The sequence below is a fragment of the Fringilla coelebs genome (genome assembly GCF_963513975.1).
Source record: "Fringilla coelebs genome assembly, chromosome: 3".
Taxonomy (NCBI): domain Eukaryota; kingdom Metazoa; phylum Chordata; class Aves; order Passeriformes; family Fringillidae; genus Fringilla; species Fringilla coelebs.
In genome coordinates, this window is record NC_140030.1 from 954,292 (window position 1) to 976,916 (window position 22,625).

Consider the following 22,625-nt stretch of genomic DNA (forward strand, 5'->3'; position numbering starts at 1 on the left):
CCCGCCCGCGCCCGCCCGCCGCGCTGCCCGCGCGCTTCACCGCCGCCAACACAACGCTACGTCCTTCTCCTCCGCTCTCCGCGGTGTCTCGGGTGTTTTCAATCCGCGCAGAGCGGGAGCGGATTCCGGGAGAAGCCGGGGTAGGGGTGCAGAGCGGCGGCGGGGGGAAAGGTGTGGGTTAGGCGTGCGGCGGGCAGCCCAGAGGGTGGGGGAGACGCGGGGCCCTTGGTGAGTGGCGGCGCGGCGGCGGCAGAGCGGGGTGAGGGCGGAGGTGAGCGGCGGGAGCGGACGGGAGGGCACGGGCGGGCACCGGCGGTCAAGGGCTCCGTCCTGTGGGGACGGGAGTGTGGGAAGGGTGAGAGGAGTCGGGAGTCAGTTCCGGGGAAAGGGGTGGGGGTTAGGGGTAGGTGGCTGGAGCAGAGGGTCGGGGGTCGGTGCTCAGTGGGCGGGGGAAGGATGAAGGGAGGCCGGGGAGCGGTGCCGGATGGACGGGGAGACCTGAGGGGAATCGGGGGGCTCGTTCCGAGGGATGGGGAGCAGTGAGGGGAGTCGGGGAGAGGTCCCAGATGGACGGGGGAGATGTGAGGGGAGTCGGGGGGCTCGTTCCCAGTAGAAGTGAGGGGAGTCGGGGGGTTTGTTCCGGATAAAAGTGAGGGAGTCGAGGGGTTCTTTCCAGATGGAAGTGAGAGGACTCGGGGGGGTCGTTCTGGATGGACGGGGAGCAGTGAGGGGAGTCGGGGGGTTCGTTCTGGAGGGAAGCGAGGAGAGTCGGGGGGTTCGTTGTGGAAGGACCGGGTAGGGAGGGCTGGGAAAAGCTGAGGAGGGCCCGGGGATCGGTCCTGGGGGGATGAAGGGCCCGAGAGGTTGGTCCTGGGCAGACGGGAGGGGTCGGGAGTCGGCCCTGAGTGGACAGAGGGGGTTTGGAGGTGGCCGAGAGCAGCACGGGTGTGTTTGGGGTGGGCGCTGGCAGTCCCAGGGTAGTGGTGCTGTGCTGTGTAAGTGTCACGGTGTGTGGGGATGGGAAGGGAGCAGGGGCTGTTCATAGAATTGGGGATTATCTTGAGGTGGAAGGGATCCCTGAGGGTCACGGAGCCCAGCTCAGCTGTGGAATCCAGGCAAATCCTAGCTCTGCAAGGAGCTTTGCCTTGGTGATTTGTACAGGCAGGGCTGAGCCTTTGGGGTGTCAAGGAAGCACTGAAAATGGGGGGGCTGGGGGCATTTGGGGGGGCAGGAGCGGAGGTGCACCGGGGGGAGGAGGTTACACCTGGGAGAAACTTCAGTCAGCTGGTCATGGAGAATTTAAGGAATAGACTCAATCAGGAGTGGGAAGGGAGGTTGGCACAGGTGAAGGAGGAGCAGGATGCTTTGGAAAGGTTTTGTTTTGGGATCTTTGTTGGCAGGAGGAGCCTGGGGCTGGGAATGGGCACGTTTCCAGGTGTGGAGCTGCAGCTGGGAGGTGTCAAAGGGGGTGACTGGCAACTTGTGCTGAGTTTTGGGGCGCTGCAGAGGACTGGGTTTGGGACTATGGGTGTTCCTGTGCTCCTCCATGAAAAAAACTTAGTTCTCGTGAGAGTAAGTGCCAAGATTTGAACTTCCAAAGTGTGACAGAGGGAGATGAATGTTGGCATGGATCAAGCAAAATCCTGGAGCTGTGAAGGCCATACCTGGGTGATAAAACCTGCAGATGAGAGCTTGTTTGTAGGAAAACACAATTTGGGCAAGCTGCAGAGGGGTTTTTGCAGGTGGAGGACATGAACTTGCTCTGTTTGCCACGGGGATGCAGAGCAGGAGCTCCACAGGCTGGCACCAGGGGCTGACGAGGGACAGAGGTGCCAAGGACACTGCTGGTGTCAGGAGGTGCTGCTGGCAGCAGGGCTGCTGGGCACTGGGACAATTTTCCAGTGGGAAGTGGAGGAGCAGTTCCTGGGAGGGAATTGAGAAGCTCACTGGGCAGTATTTATTCACAGGCACAAGCCAGGCTCTGAGCGTGGTGGGAGCTGATTCCCTCTGCTGCTGCTGCCCTTGGAGTGTGTGCCCCTCACCTTGCTGGCTCTGTGTGAGGCAGCAGGACTCTTCCCTTGGGGTTGTTCTGAACAGAGCAGTTTGGACTGAGCCCAGCCTTTCCCTAGATCCCAAAATGAGTTCCATGCTGAGCTCTGCCCTGCGGACCCTCCCCGTGTCCTCAGCCTGGGCTGCTGGGGCCTGTGAGTATCTTTGGCTTTTATGGGTGGGCATAAATCTTTGGGTGAAGTGTTGGGTTTGGAATGGATGCTGGGGTCTGGATCTGTCCCATTCTCACCTTTAAAAGGCTGACAGTGTTTATTTTTTAATCCCAATTACACTGTTGCCTTGTTTGTCCCTTCCTGCATCATATGGGGAGGAGTCTTAACAGCTAATAGAAAGTGTGTCAGGTTTCTGGACAGAGTAAACATCCCACAGGTGGTCAGGTGTCTTACAGTGACATTATTTCAAGAAGGCTTTTCAAACCCTTCTTGCAGAGACTGGAACTGTTTCTAACATTTTTCTGGCATTTTTTTTCCCTTTCTTATTTTCCAGTTACTCGATCACTCAGCTGCTCCTCGCAGTTCCAATCTGCAGGTAAGGGGAAAACACCAGAATCTCAGTGGGTCTGTGCTAGACAAGGCTGTTTTGGAAGCTTAAATCTTAGAAATGGTGCAGAATGCAGAGTGGTTCAGGTGTTCCTGAGAAGCTGCAAACAAGGAAAACTTCAGGCAAACTAGTGTTTGCAGCAGAGTCCTCTCATCCCCTGAGTGCTCTGGCTCCCAGCAGCTGTTCCCAGTCTGGCCCTGGCTCCCAGCAGCCATTCCCAGTTTTTAGTCACAGTCCACAGGGAGTGGTTGGGGTGATCCATGCTCTGGGTTTACTGTGAGGGTTGCTCAGGTGACTCAGGCTTTGGGATTTTGGGAGCAGGCCTGGACAGCAGCTCCCCATTACACCCTGGGTTTTGGGAAGAGCCTGAAGGAATCTCCAGACAGTGCTGGAGTTTTGTCCTGGCACAGGCCTGTGGAATGGTGCTGGGTCATGACATCCCTTGTTTTCAACCTCTCCCACTGGGGAGAGAATTTCTTCCCATTAGGAAGAAATTCTTGGATGTAGGGGTGATGAGGCACAGGCCCCATCCCTGGAAGTGTTCCAGTCCAGGTTGGATGGAGCTTGGAGCCACCTGGGATAGTGGAAGGTATCCCTGCCCATGGCATGGGGTGGCACTGGATGAGCTTTGAGGTCCCTTCCTACCCAAACCATTCCAAGATTCCAACTCAGGTGTTGTACCTTCCCTGCCTTTCACTTACACACCAAAAAGGACATTTTTCTTTGTTTTCTAGAAGTCTTTGCAGGTTCTATATGAAAATTTCAGATATTGTTGTCACTATCACTTCTCTTTTCATAGCCCAGCCAAAGACTAAGAAGAGCTTGGGCAAAACTGGGGTGAAGAATGTGGTGGTGGTGGAGGGTGTCCGCATTCCCTTCCTGCAGTCTGGCACCACGTGAGTATCAGAGAGGAGAAAAACCCAGAAAACACCCCCTGACTTGGTTAAAACTCAACTCTTTCTGTGAAAAATCTCACTTCTTCATTTTAATGTAGTTATTCTTGGGGCCTGAAGGCTCAGGAGGTGCCCTGAGTTGGGCTGCTGCAGTGATTCCATTTTATTTAGTGCAGGAATGTGGTTTGAAGAAGGTTGTTCCTGTGTTTGAATCCTGGGAAGGGTAAGGATTTATGGAGCATGTCTAGAGGAAGCAGTTGGAGAATTCATAGCAGATGAAGCAACAAGTTGGACAAAAGTGGCAGGACAGGGGCCAAGAATCTGCTGTAGGCTCTTCTTCCTGGATTGTTGTGCCACCAAATCCACAGCTGAACTAGAACCACACCTGACTGTTAGGATGGAGAAGGGATTTCTTTATCTGCTCCCTGCTGCTTTTCAGTGGGTTTAGTGCAGTGATTGTGGCCCCTCTCCTCTGGAGCCAGGCTGGGAGAGCTGGGGGTGCTCACCTGGAGAGAAGAAGGATCCAGGGAGAGCTCAGAGCCCCTTGCAGGGGCTCCAGGAGAGCTGGAAAGGGACTGGGGACAAGGCCTGGAGGGACAGGACCCAGGGAATGGCTCCGACTGCCAGAGGGCAGGGATGGATGGGATATTGGGAATGAGGAATTGTTCTCTGTGAGGGTGGGCAGGCCCTGGCACAGGGTGCCCAGAGCAGCTGGGGCTGCCCCTGGATCCCTGGCAGTGCCCAAGGCCAGGTTGGACATTGGGGCTGGGAGCACCTGGAGCAGTGGGAGGTGTCCCTGCCATGGCAGGGTGGCACTGGATGAGATTTAGTGTCTCTTCCAACCCAAACCAAGCTGTGATTCCTTGAATTGTTTGCTCAGAAGCTCAGTGGAGCATTTCTGGTCCATCCCCAGTTCTTGCTGCTCACAGGAGAATTCTGTCCTGATTTCTCTACTGAGAATTCTGCACTGATTTCTCACACCTCTGTGTTTCTTCCTCTGCTCTTCACCCTTCAGGTATGCTGATCTGATGCCACATGACTTAGCCAGAGCAGCACTGCAGTAAGTAAATGGAACACTGGAAGGGATCAGAATTCTTGTGAAAAATGCTGAGGTTTCAGGGCTGCAGAGCCAAGGCTCTGGGCTTGGCTCTGAACAGCTCAGGTGCTTAATTTTTCCTGGCCTCCCTCCTCCTCAATTGTGGGTGGGTTAAGCAGTGGGGTTTGTGATGTTGTTGGGGATTTCAGTAGGTTGGTGTTGATGCAAAGAGATGCTGTTGGGGACAAATTTTAGTGAATTTGACTCCCAGCTGTAGTTTTCCAGACACAGACATCAGAGCTGCTGTTGAGGTGTGCTCACATCTGGTGGGAAAAACAACCTGGGCAACAGAGGAAATGAAGTGACCACAAGGATATTGAGCTAATTCTGTAACCCTCCTGTTCTGAGGGTTATTAGCAGTGGGTTTGTTTTTTGAGAGGCAGAACAAAGTGCTCTGGAGAAGAGAGAAGGCATGGAGAAGCCTGGAGATGGTTGCCCCATCCCTGGCAGTGCCCAAGGCCGGGCTGGATGGGGCTGGGAGCACCCTGGGACAGTGGAAGTGTCCCTGCCACGTCTGGGGTGGCACTGGATGAGCTTTAAGGTCCTTCCCACCGAAACTATTCTGGGATTTGATGATTCTGTGAGCCATTTTGTGGAAGGAGAGGTGTAAGGGCTATAAAGTAATTGCTTTAATGAAGTTATGTAATGATTTATAGTAAAATTATCACCAAGATTGATTGCAGCCCATAATCAGCTATACTTCCCACGGCCTCACATGCACATAAGATTTCTTCTAAGGGGGGGACAGAAACTGTGGCTCTGCTGTTGCCCTGTTCTTCAGCCAAGCTGGCAGGAAGAGGATGTTGGAGAGGTTTTTATTTATGTGATGCAAATTCCCTTTGTTTTGATCCTCTCCTCAGGGGCCTGCTGACCCGGACCAGTGTCCCAAGGGATGTTGTTGATTACATTGTTTATGGCACGGTTATCCAGGAGGTGAAAACCAGTAATGTTGCCAGAGAGGTGGGTTCTGTGTAGCATTGCCCTGGGAGTCTGATTTCTGCAACTGCTCTAAAATGACAAATCCTTGCTAAAAAATGATTTCTGATTATTGTTGCTTGTTCCTATATGATTTGAGAGTATGAAGTAGTTGTGTAGTATTGTCTGTTAAGTGAGTTCCTGGGACTATAAGGAAAATGATTTTGTTATTCTCTGCCTCCTGTTGAAATCTGCCACAGATTTCATTTAGCATCATTTTTTATCAGATTTTCAGATTTCAGTGCTGTGGAACCCCTGCTTGACTCTTCCCTGCAAGGGAAAGTTTTATTGAGAATTGCTGATCCCTCAGCTCCTAAACACCAGTTGGATTGAGCACTGCCTTCCCCAAATCCTGGGAGGAGCAGAGTGTGCAGTGAGGTTTTGCTTTCTTGTGCTATTTATTTATTTATTTGAGCTGCCTGCTCAGACACAGCATATGATTTGAAGTGGAGCAGCTTTGCTGCCCTTCGTTCCAGCAGCCAGAAAACACAATTCCTGCATTATCCCCAGAGCAGCTGATCCTCAGGAGTCGTGTGCCAGGCAGCCTGATCTTTGCTAACCTGGAGCCTCTGCACCTGGATAAATCCATGATGTAACCTGGGCTCCCTGTGCAGCCTCAGCCTCGTGAGCTCCAGGCCTGCCTTTGGTCACCTGCCAGTCAGCTGGGGCTGCAGGGTAATTTTAACTTGGGAACAACTGCTGAACTTTCAACTAGTTGGCCACATCCCAAGTAGGGAAGGTCTCTGGGCGGCTCAGATGAGTCACTGCTCTGCAGTTTGCTGCTCTTTGTGAAGCCATTCAGCCTTGTGCTGAGTGGTCTAAATCACCCTTTTCACGTGTTGGCTTTGCCAATAAGGTGAAGCAAAGTTGATGTTGAGTAGTTGGAGGCTCTTTTGATGTGGTTTTTTTTTTTTAATGTGGGGTGTGATTAGTTTGTCTCTTTATTAAAAAACGTGGAGGGGCAGTGACTGTTCTGAGCGTGGCCTCAGCTCCTGCTCCAGAGTCTGGGGAGGGGAAGAGCTGCTGCCATAATTAATGAATGGATTATTGGATGAAATTAATTGATTAATAATTAATGGATGAAAACTCACATCTTTGTCTTCATATCCACCTGGCAATGTGTGCTGGGCAGGGGCAGCTGTAGGTTTAACAGCCCCTCTTGTTGTTGTAGGCTGCCTTGGGAGCAGGGTTCTCCGACAAAACTCCAGCCCACACCGTCACCATGGCCTGCATTTCCTCAAACCAGGCCATGACCACAGGTATGTGGGCTGCAAGAACAAGCTGTGGGGTTGAGAGGGAGCTTGGGAATTATTTACAGCCTTTATTCAACTTGTACTGCTTGAGAATGTAAAAAACCAACTGAAGAAATGCTGGAATGGAAGGAAAAGTGGGATTTAGCCTGGAGAAAAGGAGGCTCAGGGGGGCCCTTGTGGCTCTGCACAACTCCCTGAGAGGAGGGGACAGCCAGGGGGGGTCAGGCTCTGCTCCCAGGGAACAGGGACAGGATGAGAGGGAACAGCCTCATGCTGTGCCAGGGGAGGGTCAGGATGAACATCAGGAGGAATTTTTCCCTGAAAGGGTGGTCATGCACTGGAAGGAGCTGCCCAGGGAATGGTGGTGTCTCCATCCCTGGAAGTGTCCAAGGAATTCCTGGAAATGACACTCAGTGCTCTGAGCTGGTGACAAGGTGGAGATCAAAGGTTGGATTTGATAGTCTGGGAGGTCTTTTCCAACCTCAGTGATTCTGTGGAAGTTTTTTAGCCAACAAAATACAATATGAACTGAGTGTCTGCTGTAGGCCTGCAGTAGTGTCTCTGCCCAGTGTCTGTGTTTATTTGGGAGGTGAAGACTGACCATGATGAGAAAGTTGATCCTTTCATGCTCCTTTTATCTTTGGCTTAGCCTAGCCAGGGCTAAAAAATGGAGCCACAGCTCAAACTGCTGGGGCTGTCCTTCCCTCCCTGCTCTGTGTGACAAGGACAAGTGGCAGCCAAGTGACAGCAGCTCATGTGTAACCCAGCCATGGCCAGGGCCTGCAGGAGGAGGGCAGGAGTAGCCAGGGCTCTGTTGGGGTGCTGGTTTTCAGCTTCCCTTTTTCCCTGTTGAGGTCAGGATTGGAGGCACTCAAGAGGATGGTTCACATTCAGAGTCAGGTGTTTATTATTTCTTCTCTATGTTACACTCTCACAGCAGTGAGTTCTGCAGTCTTTCATTAACAAGGCACAAAATGACCAACTATCTCTTGTTGCAGGGTCTCTTAAGGCTAAACTATCCAATTAAGAAATGACACCTAAATTATTTTCACTTTTAACCCAATAACTAATCAATCAAAGTCTGCAATGTGGACTTTTCTGAACAATTACAAAACACCACCCAAACCCATGAAGAAGAAAGAAGGTGGTAAAGAAGGACAACCTACCACCACCCTAAAACCTCCATCTTGCCCCATATTTATTACCATATTCTAAAATCCCAAACTCTGAGTTTTCCATCCTGTGACATCACACACTTCTAACCAACTCCACACCCACAATCCCAGTGCTCTCAATCAATTCTGGAAGCTTCTCCACGGCCTCAGGTCAAATGCAGTGCTCTCCTGGGGGCCAGAGTGTGTCAGCACAGAAAGCCTGAATTTCTCAGCAGCCAGAATCCAGCAAGGGGTGAGTGGCCCTGTCCTGGCAGTGAGTGGCCCTGCCCTGGCAGTGTTCCTGTCCCTGCAGGTGTGGGGATGATTGCAGCTGGCCAGTGTGACGTGGTGGTGGCCGGTGGCGTGGAGCTCATGTCCGACGTCCCCATCCGCCACAGCAGGAAGATGAGGAAGACCATGCTGACCCTGAACAGAGCCAAGACCCTGGGCCAGAAGCTCTCCCTCATTTCCAAAATTCGCCCTGACTACTTTACTCCAGAGGTATTTTTTGGTTTTTCAGGCTTTTACATGTTTTGTGAACTGGTTTTGAGGGTGTGAACAGCCCTTGATGGGGGGATTTACGATGGGTGAGGCTTCTGGGGTTCGCCATGATCGATCTCTGTCTTCTGCTTTGGGTTAAAACACTGATTAATGCATATCACAGCACTTGGGCCTCTGCTTTTCCTTCCCACATGTTCATCTTCAGTAAACCAGACTTAGTGCTAAACCTCCTTCTTCAACTCCTGGACAAACTGTGCTGACAGAAACAGAAGGTTTTTTCCCCATAATTATAAAGGTTATTCTGAAGTGTCAGAAGAATTCCAGGGTCAGAGGAGTTTTACTAGATAATAGCAGTAACCCCTTTAGTATTAGGAATATCCTCAGTATATGAATTTGATTAAATATGCTTTAAATATGCTTCCTGGCCAAATCCTGCCAGGGGCTGGATGTGTTCAGCTCCCCTGAAGAGCATCCACAGGGCCATGTCAGGAGCAGAGTGAGCCACTGCTCTGTCCTGGGGGCCATGGGGGGTGAATTACAATGTGGTGAGGATGGAAAGGGGCAGCACTTCCCTCCTTTACCCACTGAACTCTCCACATGGAAACTGCATCCATGTCATTCCCTTTAGTGAGTGCAGCAAGGCCCAGGCAGAGCTGACATCCCACATCCACATGGTACAAAAATTTCAGACTGAGTGCGTGCAGGGATTTCCTGAGTGCTGCTGGAAGAGCTAAAACTAAGCCAAGATCACCTCTGAGCTCTGTTTTTGGATGAGTTGTCTGACAAGGACTTTTGAGGTCTCAGGATGTGGTGTTGGAGCTGAACCCAAAAGGTCTGGTCATCCTTAATCATGGATTCTGTGTCATGGTTTGAAAAGCCAGGTGTCTGCTAAGGAAGGCAGGAGCCTCCCTTGAAATTGAAAATGCAAACCCTCTCTTTCCAAATTGTGATGAGTTTCAACTTAAGGGTGTCTTAGGCAAAGGTATGGGAATAGGAATAACAGCTCTTTACTAGGAGAACTAAAAAAAAATACAAATGTAATAGTACAAACAACAACAACAAAAAAACTACTTACAGAGTCAGAATAGGATCTGACCCCCTGTGTGTCAGGGTGGTGGCACAGTCCCATCCCATCCCATGGGGTGGCACAGTCCCATCCCAGGGGGGTGGCACAGTCCCATCCCAGGGGGGTGGCACAGTCCCATCCCAGGGGGGTGGCACAGTCCCATCCCAGGGTGGTGGCACAGTCCCATCCCAGGGTGGTGGCACAGTCCCGTCACAGGGGGTGGCACAGTCCCATCCCATGGGATGGCACAGTCCCTTCCCATGGGGGCTCAGCCCTCCTGCAGTGCCAGCTGTGGCTCTGCTGCAGCAGGATCCTGCACAAGGGGGGAGTTTTCCTCTGCAGCTCCAGGGCTGCTGGAGATGGGCCTGCTCTCCCTCTGGGAATGCAGGGCAGGAGAAAGCTGCTCCTCTGGGAATGCAGGGGGCAAAGGCTGCTCTGGTATCCCAAAATCCCAGATTGTGTCCAGGTAGGAATGCTTGGTCCTCCCCTGGGCAGAGCATCTCCCAGTGGCATGATGGAATTTGATCACCCATGCAATGGCCCATTAACAGGAGATAATTAATAATCAATGGCCCATGAACAGCACAGATCTCCTGGAGGGTGGATTGGTTGTGGAAGAGATAAAGAAAGCTGCCCAATGAACAGAAGATAACTGCCCCACAGACAGGAATAGAGTACACACCCCCATTTCCAACCTAAGACACCTGTTAAATGTACAGGCAGCTGCTCTCACCACATTTCTGGAACCCCTGCAGTGAGCAGCAGCCTGGAACTTGGTTTTTTTCCAAAATTTTGGAAAGGGCTGGTGTCTCTGCCACATTTCTGTCATGGTCTGATTGCCGTGTGCTAATTAATGAAGGGAAGGGCCTCCCTCTGACTGTGGGGGCTCAGCTCTGTGTGCTCCCAGGAGGCTTTTCTTGCCTGTGCTGACTCTCCCTCCCTGGTGGCAGCTCCCAGCTGTGGCAGAGTTCTCCACCAGCGAGACCATGGGGCACTCTGCCGACCGCCTGGCCGCCGCCTTCGGCGTCTCCCGCCTGGAGCAGGACGAGTACGCGCTGCGCTCCCACACGCTGGCCAAGAGAGCCCAGGATGAGGGGCTGCTGCAGGATGTGGTGTCCTTCAAAGTGCCAGGTGACAGTGCCAGGGCCAGCCCTCACTGCTGGGGGCAGCTCCAGGCAGTGCTGGGGGTCTGGGTGGGTTTTGTCAGGGTGTTTGTCCCTGGAGAACTGCTGGCGTGGGGAGGTGTTTGTGAACGGGATAGCTGAAGGTGGAAACGCAGAGGCACGGAGTGGTTTGGGTGGGAAGGGACACTGGGCATCACCCAGTTCCAGCTCTGACACCTTCCACTATCCCAGGGTGCTCCCAGCCCCAATATCCAGCCTGGTCTTGGACATTCCCAGGGATCCAGGGGCAGCCACAGCTGCTCTGGGAATTCCATCCCAGCTCCTCCCCACCCTCCCAGGGAAGAGTTCCTTCCCCAGTATCCTTTCCCCAGTATCCTTCCCCAATATCCTTCCCATCTGTTGGTACCTGAAATGCAAGGGATTCTCAGAACTTTGGGCCTGTAAGCCAAAGTTTAGAATTAAACACAGGACTTGATCTGAAACCCTAGAAAAAGCTTCTAAAAAGTGAGAATGTGGATTTATAGTTTAAAGCAGAGAGACATTAACCTAAGTAAAAGAAAGTTTAGAGTTTTAGAGTTCATGATACAGAAAAAATAAAGTAGTTACAAAGGTAAACAAGGAGTTTAGAATGCAGTACTGTAGGTTTGTGTGTCATAACATGATTGGCTAAGAAAGCTTCCACTGTAGCATGAGTCCATAAGATGGAATATTTAAGGATTGGGTCAAAAACATAAATATCCTTGTTGGCAGTGTCTTACTGGTTAATAACTCCTTAAAAGGTCTTATGACCTTCTGAGCCATGCAGTAAAGATGTCAGCAGAACTCCCCCTTCCTGCCTATGCAGAAGATAAGAAGAATAAACCACATCATCTAGAAAGCTCAGAGATCCCCTCTCTAACTCACTTAAAACTTCTTCAAAAATCCCCATCTAACCCTCCCCTCTGTCTTACCTGTACATACTTAAATGTTTTCTTGGCAACCCCACATCTGTGCTAATGAGGTGACAGAGCAGGGAAAATCAGGACAGTTGGACATGGAATCCCCCTGCTCTTCCACCAGGCAAGAGAAACCACCTTTATACCCCAGAATATCAACAGCAAACACAAGCCCAGCAAAATCCCAGTCTGGTAACTCAGGTGCTGGATGGGAAGAGCTGGAATGTGGCAGGTTCCAGTTCATCAGACCTCACACTCCTTGCTGGGAGGTGAAACAGTCCGGGGAGAGCCTTCAAACCTGTGCCAGGGGGACACACCTTGCTGCAATATCTGTTCATTTGGGAACTCTAATTGGTATCCTGGGGGAATATTCCTTGTAGATCCATGGTTCCATGTGGTCTTTATGATAAAATCAGTACTTTCTCTCAACAGGCTTATTTAGCAGTTGGATATATTTGGGTTTTCCCAGTGCTCTTTATTCCTCAAACTCAGCATGTAAATGTAAACTGATTTAAGGCCAGTTCTCCATTTAGGCTTTTTAACCTAAATTTAAATTCTCTTCTCAACTGGGTTTCCCATGTGGTAATTTTTCCTTCCAGTAAACAGATGGCAGCACTTTGTTTTTGCTGTCATCTGAGGAAAAGTGAGGTAGCTTCAATTTTAAAGTGCTATTTTTAGCCATGTTGAGTATCCTGATGCCACAAACACATTTTCCTTTTTTCCCTCCTCACGCTTGTCCTGAGCCCCACAATTTTCTAATTTTTTTTCCCCCTTGGAGTCCTGATGATGAAATCCTTGAGAGGGGCTGATTTTTGTAGTTGAAATGTACTTTTGTTCCCTTCACCAGGCAAAGAAACAGTTACCAAAGACAACGGGATCCGCCCGTCCTCCCTGGAGCAGATGGGAAAACTGAAGCCAGCCTTTGTCAAGCCCTATGGAACAGTGACAGCAGCCAACTCCTCCTTCCTGGTAATTCTTGTTCCCAGCACTGTCAGCCACAGGGGACAACTGTGCACCTGACCCTCTGCCTCCCTTAGCTGGTGTCATCTGGGACTGACCCTTTTAATTTCCAGATTTTCCAGGTGTAATTTGGAACCCTGTTGTAGTCTGGTGGATTTGGGTATTGGATTGTTTAATTTTCAAATCCATAACAAAATCCCTGAAGTTTTGTGATGTCTGACCTTTTTGCTTCTCTGTAGCTGCTTCATGAGGGTCAATCCTTGAAAAGCCCTTGTAGGGATTCTGTCTCAGGATGGGGTTGGTCACATTGTACAACTGAAGTCAGTGGGTTTAGTCTGAACTTCACAGAATTATGGAATGATTTGGGTTGGAAGGGACCTTAAATCTCATCCAGTGCCACCCCCTGCCATGGACAGGGACACCTTCTGCACACTGTCCCAGGGTGCTCCAAGCCTCATCCAGCCTGACCTTGGACACTGCCATGGATCCAGGGGCAGCCACAGCTCTGGAGAGAGGACACAGGGATGGCTCCCAGTGCCAGAGGGCAGGGCTGGATGGGGAATTGGGAATTGGGAATTGTTCCTGGCACAGGGTGCCCAGAGCAGCTGGGGCTGCCCCTGGATCCCTGGCAGTGCCCAAGGCCAGGTTGGACATTGGGGCTTGTGGTGCCTGGAAATAGAACACAAACTTTTCCAGACATTAGAATGACAATATGAAAATAAACCTTTCCATGAAAGCCTTCAGGTACAGAGTGTGGCAAAAATCCACATCCTGAATTTGATTTGTTCCATTTCATACAAGGTGGGACAATAAGAATATCCAGCCAATATTGTCCAATTAAAGAAGCAGTTGGTTAATGATTCCCCCTGGCTTTTGCCCTATGGGAGCTCTCCTCCCCATCTCCTACCTTACCTTTATCATGTCTGTGATTACATGGTGCAAAATAAAAAGTTCTTGGAGGAGTAACAGGAAAAACTAAACAATATTTTACGAATGCATCAATAAGAGTTTGTTCACTGCTAGAAAAGTACTGGAAATTATACCAAAGCATTTAACAGTCTACAAAGCTACAAATACATGGAGAATACATAAAAGGTAAAAACTGAGCACTTGGAGCAAAGGGAGGTGTCCCTGGCAGGGGGGTGGAACTGGATGTGATTTAAGGTCCCTTCCAACCCAAACCATTCCATGGTTTGATGTGCCAAACCCACAATAAGTGGGTTTAATAACAACCTACAATTTTGTCATGTGGTGAGCCTGGGGCTTGTGTCATCCCAGAATTATTCTCATTTTTGGATGGACAGCTGAGTGTTTGGGGTCACCAGCTTGTCCCAGGCCTAGCAGGGCTCTCAGGCTCCTCTGTCCTGGGTGACACAGGGGGAATTGTGCCTGTGGGCTGTGAGGAGGTGCCTCAGCACTGTGTGTGTGCTGGCATCACCAGTGATCACCCATCCCTCCATCCACTCAGTCCAGCAGCCTTGTCCTTTGGTCCCTATCGTTGTGGGGTGTCCTGGAGGCTCTGCTGGTGTTCAGGTCCTCTCTTTCTGGGGCTGTGGGCTCGTTGTGTGCAGGTCCCTCACTCCTCACCTGGTTTCTCCCTGCCTTTCCAGACCGACGGAGCGTCGGCGATGCTGATCATGTCTGAGGAGAAGGCCCTGGCCATGGGCTACAAACCAAAGGCCTACCTAAGGTAGGAGGGGCTGCTCCAGTGGCCTCTGCTCCTGCTTCCTTCTCCTCTCCCTGGCACTAACAGCCCTTTTCCTGCACAGGGATTTCGTGTATGTGTCCCAGGATCCCAAGGACCAGCTGCTCCTGGGGTAGGTGGAGATGGAGAGCGTCCCCCCACAGCCCCTGCTCCCACAACAGCCTTCTCCTGCCATGATGTGTTTTTAGGAAGTGCCCCAGGAGATGTTGAATCTCTCCAGGCCTTCAGGAGGTGGGAGAGCAGCAGTGGCAGGAGCACCCCAGGATTGCTGGGGCACCTCAGCAGTAGTTCTGGGGGCTGTGCCTCCCATGGATAGGGATGGGCCATGAACCCAGAGAGAAGGATGTGACTGTGGAAAGGGGGGATGGGGCTCACAGAGAACACAGATTCAAGACTGGTGTGTCTTCCCTTCTTCAGCCCCACCTATGCCACTCCCAAAGTGTTGGAGAAGGCTGGGCTCACCCTGAATGACATCGATGTGTTTGAGTTCCACGAGGCCTTTGCTGTAAGTGCTCTAAAGCTGGGATGGCTCCCTGTAGTGATCTGCCTTGGCTTATTCCCAATGTCACCCTCTCCTCCCTTGCAGGGCCAGATCCTGGCTAACCTGAAAGCCATGGATTCAGATTGGTTTGCACAGAACTACATGGGCAGGAAGTCAAAGGTAAGGCACACTCAGGATATTTTCCTCCTTGCCCTGCCCCTCCAGGCCCTTGTCCCCTCTCCAGCTCTCCTGGAGCCCCTTTAGGCCCTGCAGAGGGCTCTGAGCTCTCCCTGGATCCTTTTCTTCTCCAGGTGAGCACCCCCAGCTCTCCCAGCCTGGCCTCAGCCCTGGGAGCAGCTCTGTGTGTCCTCTGGACCCACTTTTCTCTCCAGTTCAGTGAAACTTTGGGGTTCCTGGGCTCCCTCCTGCCAGTGCTGGTGCTGCACAGCCAGGCTCTGGCTCTGTCCTGTGAGGGGCAGTGATGCTCCTTGAGCTTGGTTTAGCAAATCCCAGTTTATGCAGTTTCTTTAGGACATGAGGTTTCTTTGGGATGCTGTTCCCGTTGTCGGCAGGAGGTGGAGATCCAGAGCCACAATCCCTGCAGAGGAGGGCGGGGAGGACAGTGAGAGGGGCTCAGCCCTTGCTCAGTGCAGGGCTCCCCTGAGGGGCTGCAGGTGAAGCAGGACCCTCCTCTGGGCTGGTTTTATCCCCTCATCAGCCGCCTGCACGTGCCATCCTGAGCTGCTTCAGGCTGGGTGGTGGGATTAGGGGGGATGAGGTGTCACCCCTTCCAGCCAGGTGACATGGGGTGTGTCCCTCTGTGTCCCTGCAGGTTGGAGCCCCTCCCTTGGACAAGTTCAACACCTGGGGGGGCTCCCTGTCCCTGGGACACCCCTTTGGGGCCACTGGCTGCCGCCTGGTCATCACTGCTGCCCACAGGCTGAAGAAGGAGGGGGGCCAGTACGGCCTGGTGGCTGCCTGTGCTGCAGGAGGGCAGGTAATGGTGCTGTGCCCCAGCCTGGGGTGAGGGAGGAACCTTGGGAGAGGGCAGGAACAGCAGGGCTGGTCCTGCTGGGACTCTGCAATCCTGCCTGGTGACCCCAGCTCTGGGTGCTGTGTGTTCAGAGCTCCCTCTGGCTGCCCCCATCACCACTCAGTCCTGTCCCTGTTCCCTGGGAGCAGAGCCTGTCCCCCCTCACGGCTGTCCCCTCCTGTCAGGGAGTTGTGCAGAGCCACAGGGGCCCCCCTGAGCCTCCTTTTCTCCAGGCCAAGCCCATTCCCAGCTCCCTCAGCCTCTCCTGGGGCTCCATTCCCTGCCCAGCTCTGTTCCCTTCCCTGGACACGCTCCAGCCCCTCCAGGTCTCTGCTGTCAGAAGGGGCCCAGAGCTGCCCCCAGCACTGGAGGTGCCCCAGCAGTGCCAGCTCAGGGGACAGGCACTGCCCTGGCCCTGCTGCCACCCCAGAGCTGGCACAGCCCAGGGACCAGTGGCCTCTTCACCACCTGGGCACACCGGGGCTCGTGTCCAGCTGCTGTGGCTCATGTTCTTGATGCTGTGCCTGGGAGTCTGTGCCAGCAGTAATTAGTCCTGTCTCTGTTAATGAGCCGTTTCTGTGATGTTTTGTCTCTGTCTGTTCCCAGGGTCACGCGATGATCGTGGAGCTCTACCCCCAGTAACAGCCCCGGGAGTGCTGTCCCTCCGTCCTGTGCCTGGCGATGCCATTTCAATGCACTAATAAATCCTACACCCAATCCTTCTTGGAGAGGGGATTTGTGGCCTTTGTCAATCCCTTTTAGCTACTCAGCCAGTAATTTTTATCTAATGAGCACGCTCTATTCCACTTCCAGGAGAGGAGCAGTTAACACAGCTCTGAGTCTCTGCAGGCTCCTTGTAACTGTCTGATCCCTCTGGTAATCCTTCAGGATTTCTCCCACAGAGGAACAAAAGTTATTCCAAAGCTCTGGATGGGGAATTAAGTTTGGAGATCAGGAGCACTTGAAGCAGTGGAGGTGGGGGTGCTGAGAGGGGAAGTAATGCTGTGGGGAGGAGCAGCTCTGTGGGGCAGCAGGCTCAGTCCCAGGGGCTGAGCTGGGTCTGAGGGGACACTTTGCTCCACGCTGTCCAAGTGCTGATGGAATGAGCAAATTGCATCTGACAAATGAATGTCACTGATGGAACTGCAATAAATCAGGACAAAACCCAGTTCTGGCTGTTTTCTTTCCCTCCCTTCATTTCAAATGCTTTGGGGACTGTTCTTGTGGTGGAGGCTGTGAGCTGACACCAGGTGTTGGCTCTCTGAAATCATGAAATCACTGGTGTGAGTGGGCAAGGGCTTGCAGAGGTCACCTAATCCACCCCTGCCATGGCAGGGACAGCTCCCACTGTCCCAGCCCCAGTGTCCAGCCTGGTCTTGGGCACTGCCAGGGATCCAGGGGCAGCCCCAGCTGCTCTGGGCACCCTGTGCCAGGGCCTGCCCACCCTCCCAGGGAACAATTCCCAAGATCCCATCCATCCCTGCCCTCTGGCAATGGGAAACATTCCCTGTGTCCTGTCCCTCCCTGCCTTGTCCCCAGTCCCTCTGCAGCTCTCCTGGAGCCCCTTTAGGCCCTGCAAGTGGCTCTGAGGTGTTGACAAACTTCATGTGTGCAGGGCTGTCCTTCTCCCAAACACTGGGGAAATGAGATCATTGTTCTTTTGTTTAATTTCCTCGTTATTTTCCTCTTGGGTTTGTGATGCTGAGGGTGGCTGCCCTTACCCGCCAGGGAGCAGAGTTTCTCCTAAAGTACCTCACAAACACCTTTGGATCCTCTTTCTGACAGAAGCAGTTTCTGCCGCCCACCAGCTGCTGCCTGGCCCCGCTCCAGGGGCTCGGCTGAGATAAGGGATGGGTGCAGCACCCGGGCTCTCCTGCTTATTCTTCCTTGGAAATCTTGCGCAAGAGCACTGCTCCAGGGGGAGAGGGGAACTGCCAGGGCCAGAAAGGGCCGGGATTGCTTTAGAATCACAGAATCGTTTAGGGTGGAAAAGAAAACTGGGAAAACTCGGTTGATTCCAGCCACTCCCCCAGCGCTGCCGCCGCCACCACTGACCCACAAGTGCCACATCCACGCGGCTGTTGAATCCCTCCCGGGATGGGCACTCCAGCCCTGCCCTGCCCACCCTGCAGGTGTTATTTGGGGGTTTAACCCCCTGCAGGCTGCGGGGGCAGAGCAGCGCCCTGGGGAGCTGCGGGCGGGACTGGTCCGCACACGCTCGGCCGGGCAGGGCTGCAGCCCGTCGGATGTGACTCATCCTGGAGGCTCATCCCGCTCCTCCCCTGCTCCGCCGCTGCCTCTCGTGCGTCCCCGCCGCCTGTGGGACCCTCGCTGCCGTCGGCACCGTCGTGGCTGAAGCGCTCCGGTGCGTCCCGTGCCCGTGTGGCGTGCATGGAGCTCAGGGCAGCGGGGTGGGCTGGCGGCAGCGATTCGGGAGGGCTGCGGGAGCCTCGGCAGAGCTCCTGCGCGGCTCCCGGTCCGGATGGAGCCCACTCGAACCCCGCCCGGCCCCGTGCCTCGGCTCCTGGGATGCCCAGGGGTCCCTTGTGCGCGGCGGGGCCGTTTGTGGAGCAGCGCTCGGGGCCGTCGGGGCACACCCGGGGCTGCGCCCGTGGAGCCAGCGCCCGGGCAAAGGTTCCTTTGGCTCTCCTGGTGTTGGGCACGGACCCGGGGCGAGGTAGGAAGAGGAGGGAGGATAAGAAGGAGGGAGTCAGAGATCCCGGCCGGGCGGTGCCGGCGTCCCCTGCGGGCTCACGGCACGGCAGAGCCGGGGCCGGTGTCACCGGCGTGTCACGGCGGGACGGGCGGTGCGGCCGCGACCGCCGGGAACAGCCGCTTGTGCTGGGGGGCACGGGGTGGGTGGCATCGAGGAGCGCGGCAGCCCCCGACTGTGTGCCCCCAGCAGGGACCGTGGGTTTGCCAGGGTGGGGGCTGGGGGTTGTGTGACCGGCAGGATATGGGGGGGCCGATCCGGGGACCCCCCCGCTGACGGAGCCCTGTTTGCAGGGAGCCAGAACTGCCCCCGTGCCCTGCCCCCGGCTCCACATGGACCTGCCGGCGGAGGATGGGGCTGAGGCACCCCAGGAGGGGAGCCCCGAGGCTGAGGTGAGAGTGGGCAGGGGCTGGGGACCCCCCCCCGGGTGCCAGGGAACCCCAGTAGTGAGGAGGGGGGATATCCATGGATGGGGATGTGAGACCCCCCAGGTGGCAGTTTGGGAACCCCCATGAATGAAGGGTGTGGGATACCCACAGGTGGAGGATGGGAGACCCCATGGGAAGGTGTTTGGGTATCCAGATGGGGGTAGGACGTGAAACCCTGCAGGAGGAGGTTTGGGGACCCCCGTGGGTGGGGATTTCAGGGACCCCCATGGACAGGGGATGGGGGGTCCCCACGGGTGAAGGAGGGGGGATTTCTACAGGTTATTTGTGGATTCCCGGGGGTGGAGGATGGGGGACCCGCACCGGCATGGGCTGAGGACAAGGATGAGGGTGCAGTGCAGGGATGCGACGAAGTGCTGTGCTTGGGCAGGGGAGGGGACACTGCGGCACAGAGGTGGCAGCTTGACCCTGTGGCTCCCTGACGGGACAGCCAGCTCCCTCTCCTCCCACGCAGGTGCCCCAGGGGCCGCAGCGGCCGGCGGGGCAGTGGTCGGGGGCCGAGGTGGGCTCGTGGCTGGCGGCGCACGGCGGGGCCGCGGGGCTGGCGGAGCTGGCTCGGGAGCACGCCCTGACGGGCCGGGCGCTGCTGCGCCTGACCGAGGGCTCCCTGCGGCGCATGGGGGTCACCCCGCGGAGCCGGCGGCGGGAGCTGCTGCGGGAGCTGCTGCGGCTGCGGCTGCAGCAGGAGATGCAGGAGCTGCGGAGCATCGCCGGCGGTGAGCATCCCCCGTGCCGGGGGCGTGGGGGAGGGCGGGCAGGGGCTGCTCCCCCCGGGGGATGGTGCTGTGAGAAACGAGCACCTCACCCTTGGAAACTTTTAGAAGTTTAGTAAGGATTAAAAGGGATAAATCACAAATAACAGTGCTGGATGCATAGCCATAGCCACATGGGCTATTAGCTATAACAACTCTTACAGATTTTTCATTGCATTGGTCGAATACGTATTCATGAAGATTATACATATTCAAACATTCACTTGAGTTTATTTGTTCCTGGAATTCCTTAGCTTCGTTTAACTCCTGACCTCATTGCAGAGTATGTGCCACAATGCAGACATGATTTTGAGAGTTCTGTATTTTATTTCTTCACAAGGCCCCCTGGTCTGTGGTTTGATAATTATTGATAGCTGAAGGGTCAGGGGTGGATTCCTCCTTGCTCTTTTGGTGTTATTTGCATGGTTCTTTTCAATGTTATCATACAGAAGTTTTAGCCATTTTTACAAGTACTTTCAATCAATATTAGTTATTTTACTATTGTCAGTCATCTACAAAAATAAAAGCATTAGTTATTATTTCACAACTACAATTACTTCTGCAAAACTTAATGTTATAATACACAGGACATAGTCTCTATTTTAATATTTTGTGAGAGCTTAAACTATAATATATTTATCACACTGAAATATATAATCTACACAGGGATTAGGGTATTAAACATAAAAGGCTGACAAATTATATTATATCAAATAAATATGAAAATGTATAATAAACATGAAATTATATTATATGAAAAGTTAAAAGGTGATTACAAACCGCACAAAATAATTTGCAAAAGCCAATATAATAGCAAAAGCCAACAACTACATAGTTATTTCTAACAGTGTCACCTTCCCCCCTGTCCCCAGAGTGAAGATGATGTCCCTGTGGATGTCCCAGAGCCTGTGGGAGCAGAGGAGATGGCATGTGAGGACAAAGCAGCTGGGACTGAGCAACACATGCAGGAACAGTGCTGGAGGAACCCCAAGATCACTGTGACCCCCCAAAACATCCAGAGCCTGCCCAGTGCAGGAGTTGATAAGGACAGCAGAACCTTAGAAGCAAAATGTGATCCACGAGGCTGGGCAGTTACCCCACCCAGATAGAAAGCAGTCCCAGAACTGATCTGGTGTAAATTAGGGGGTGACAAACACAAAGACACTCATTGGAATGCTGAAAAGCTTTTGAAACGTTTGCAAAAATCTATAATTGGGTCTAAGATGGCTCAGATTGTGCAATTAAGAATCCAACAAAGTGTAGTTTGTTAAAGAAACAGCACTAACAAGGCCAACAAAATAATGCTGGGAGCCATAAAACCTGGAAATGTTCTGGGTGAACATTGGAACATGGATTTTACTGAATTGCCCAGACAAGGGGGGTATAAATCCAGAACGATAAAGTTCTGGTGGATATCTTTTCTTTGTGGCCAGAAACCTTCCCTTGTCACACCACCCAGGTTAGAGAAGTGACTAAAGTACTGTCAAATCAAATAAACACAAAAAACCAAAAAATACAAGAAATGAAAAATTGGGGGTACCTTTGGGAATGTCATCAGACACAGATTCCCATGGTATTGCAGAAGTGATCCAACAACTTAGGAAAGCTTTGGTAATAGCTTGGGATCCTTACACTCCTTATAGGGCCCAGGCTGATGGCAAAGTGGAGTGAGTGAATTATACAATCAAATTGCAATTGGGTAAAATATGTCAGGAAAGCTCCTTGACCTGGGTCCAAATCTTACCTGTTGCTCTACTTCAAAGCAGAATTCAGCTGTAGGGCACCAGCACAATCAGCCCCTGGGAGCTGCTCTGTGGCCAACCCCACCAAGTGCCACACTCCAGGAAACACACATGTTAAAAGGAGGGGTTGATTTGAATAATTACCTCATTTCTCTCAGTAAAAGCTTAGAGGATTTGCAGTGGTTGGACACCTCAGGGAATGAGTTCCAACCAGGAGATTGGGTCTGTTTGAATGACTGGGGAACTGCTCCACTCCAACCAGAGTGGAAGGGACCTTTCCAAGCACTGCTGACAACTTTTACTGCGTTGAAACTGCACAAAGTAAAATTTTGGATACCATGTTCCAGAATTAAAAGGGCCTAAGCCCCTTGGGAAGAAGTCGAGAGCCTGTCATGAGCTGTTTTACAAAACCAAATGGCCCTTGACCTTGTTTCAGCATCACAAGGAGGAATATGGACTGTAATTAACTCCAGTTGCTGTGTATTCACTGACCAAAAAACACTGTAGAGTGTCTATAGATGTCCAGGAAATCTGGAAAGAAACCCAAATTTCAAAACCAACAGCTCAAGATGCCACCTCCTGGGGATTTGAAGAAATCTGGACCAAACGTCCTTCATGAGTACCTAGCTGGACTTGGTGAAACATCTGTTTGTAATCACCACCTTAAGAATTTCTGTATGCTTTTAGCCAGCATCAAGATTCAGTGTTGCAGCTGTTTTAATGCCTTACACTCTGAGAGGAAATAAAAACCTTAAGAGACTGGTTCCCACAAGGAACTAAGAATCAAGAAGAGGAGGGATTCGATAAGGACAGGAGAACAGCAGAGCCTTGGAGAAACAGATAAAGGCAAACTGAAGTCATGAAAAATGGAAGTAGGATGGTAGCTCAGCTCTGCAAGGCTGACAAAGCAGAAGTTGTGCAAAACAAGGATATTTCCCTTACTCAAAAGCTGGGGTCGAGGAACATGCCCCTAAAAAGGACACAGGATATTAAAGACAGACCCCAAGGAACCACATAAGGACTCCTGGCAAGGGATGTGACTGTGTAAAATAAAGTAAAGTAAGTGGGGATAGCTAATGAGTATGCAGTCAGTGTGTATGATTACAGCTCTGTTCATCCAACACTGTCAGACTTGCTTGGAGGAAGTATCCCCTAAATAACCAATGCTGCAACAAAGAATGGCAGA

At 52.5% G+C, this 22,625-nt stretch overlaps 1 protein-coding gene across 3 annotated transcripts; it reads left to right on the plus strand.

The window, feature by feature from the left end:
- Nucleotides 1–6: 6 nt before the first annotated feature.
- On the plus strand, nt 7–16,954 carry HADHB (hydroxyacyl-CoA dehydrogenase trifunctional multienzyme complex subunit beta). Of its 3 annotated transcripts, none has more exons than XM_084203135.1 (16): nt 7–140; nt 1,968–2,204; nt 2,557–2,598; nt 3,410–3,506; nt 4,519–4,563; nt 5,460–5,559; nt 6,746–6,833; nt 8,295–8,482; nt 10,499–10,679; nt 12,455–12,576; nt 14,178–14,257; nt 14,337–14,384; nt 14,690–14,777; nt 14,859–14,933; nt 15,586–15,750; nt 16,393–16,954. In XM_084203135.1, the coding sequence occupies exons 2-16, from the start codon at nt 2,138–2,140 to the stop codon at nt 16,426–16,428; spliced, it is 1,422 nt and encodes a 473-aa protein (XP_084059261.1). In that variant the 5' UTR covers nt 7–140; nt 1,968–2,137; the 3' UTR covers nt 16,429–16,954. The 3 variants fall into 3 exon arrangements, with proteins under 3 accessions (XP_084059261.1, XP_084059263.1, XP_084059262.1); XM_084203137.1 differs by lacking the exon at nt 7–140 and adding an exon at nt 206–271; XM_084203136.1 differs by lacking the exon at nt 7–140 and adding an exon at nt 278–355.
- The last annotated feature ends 5,671 nt before the right edge of the window (nt 16,955–22,625 follow it).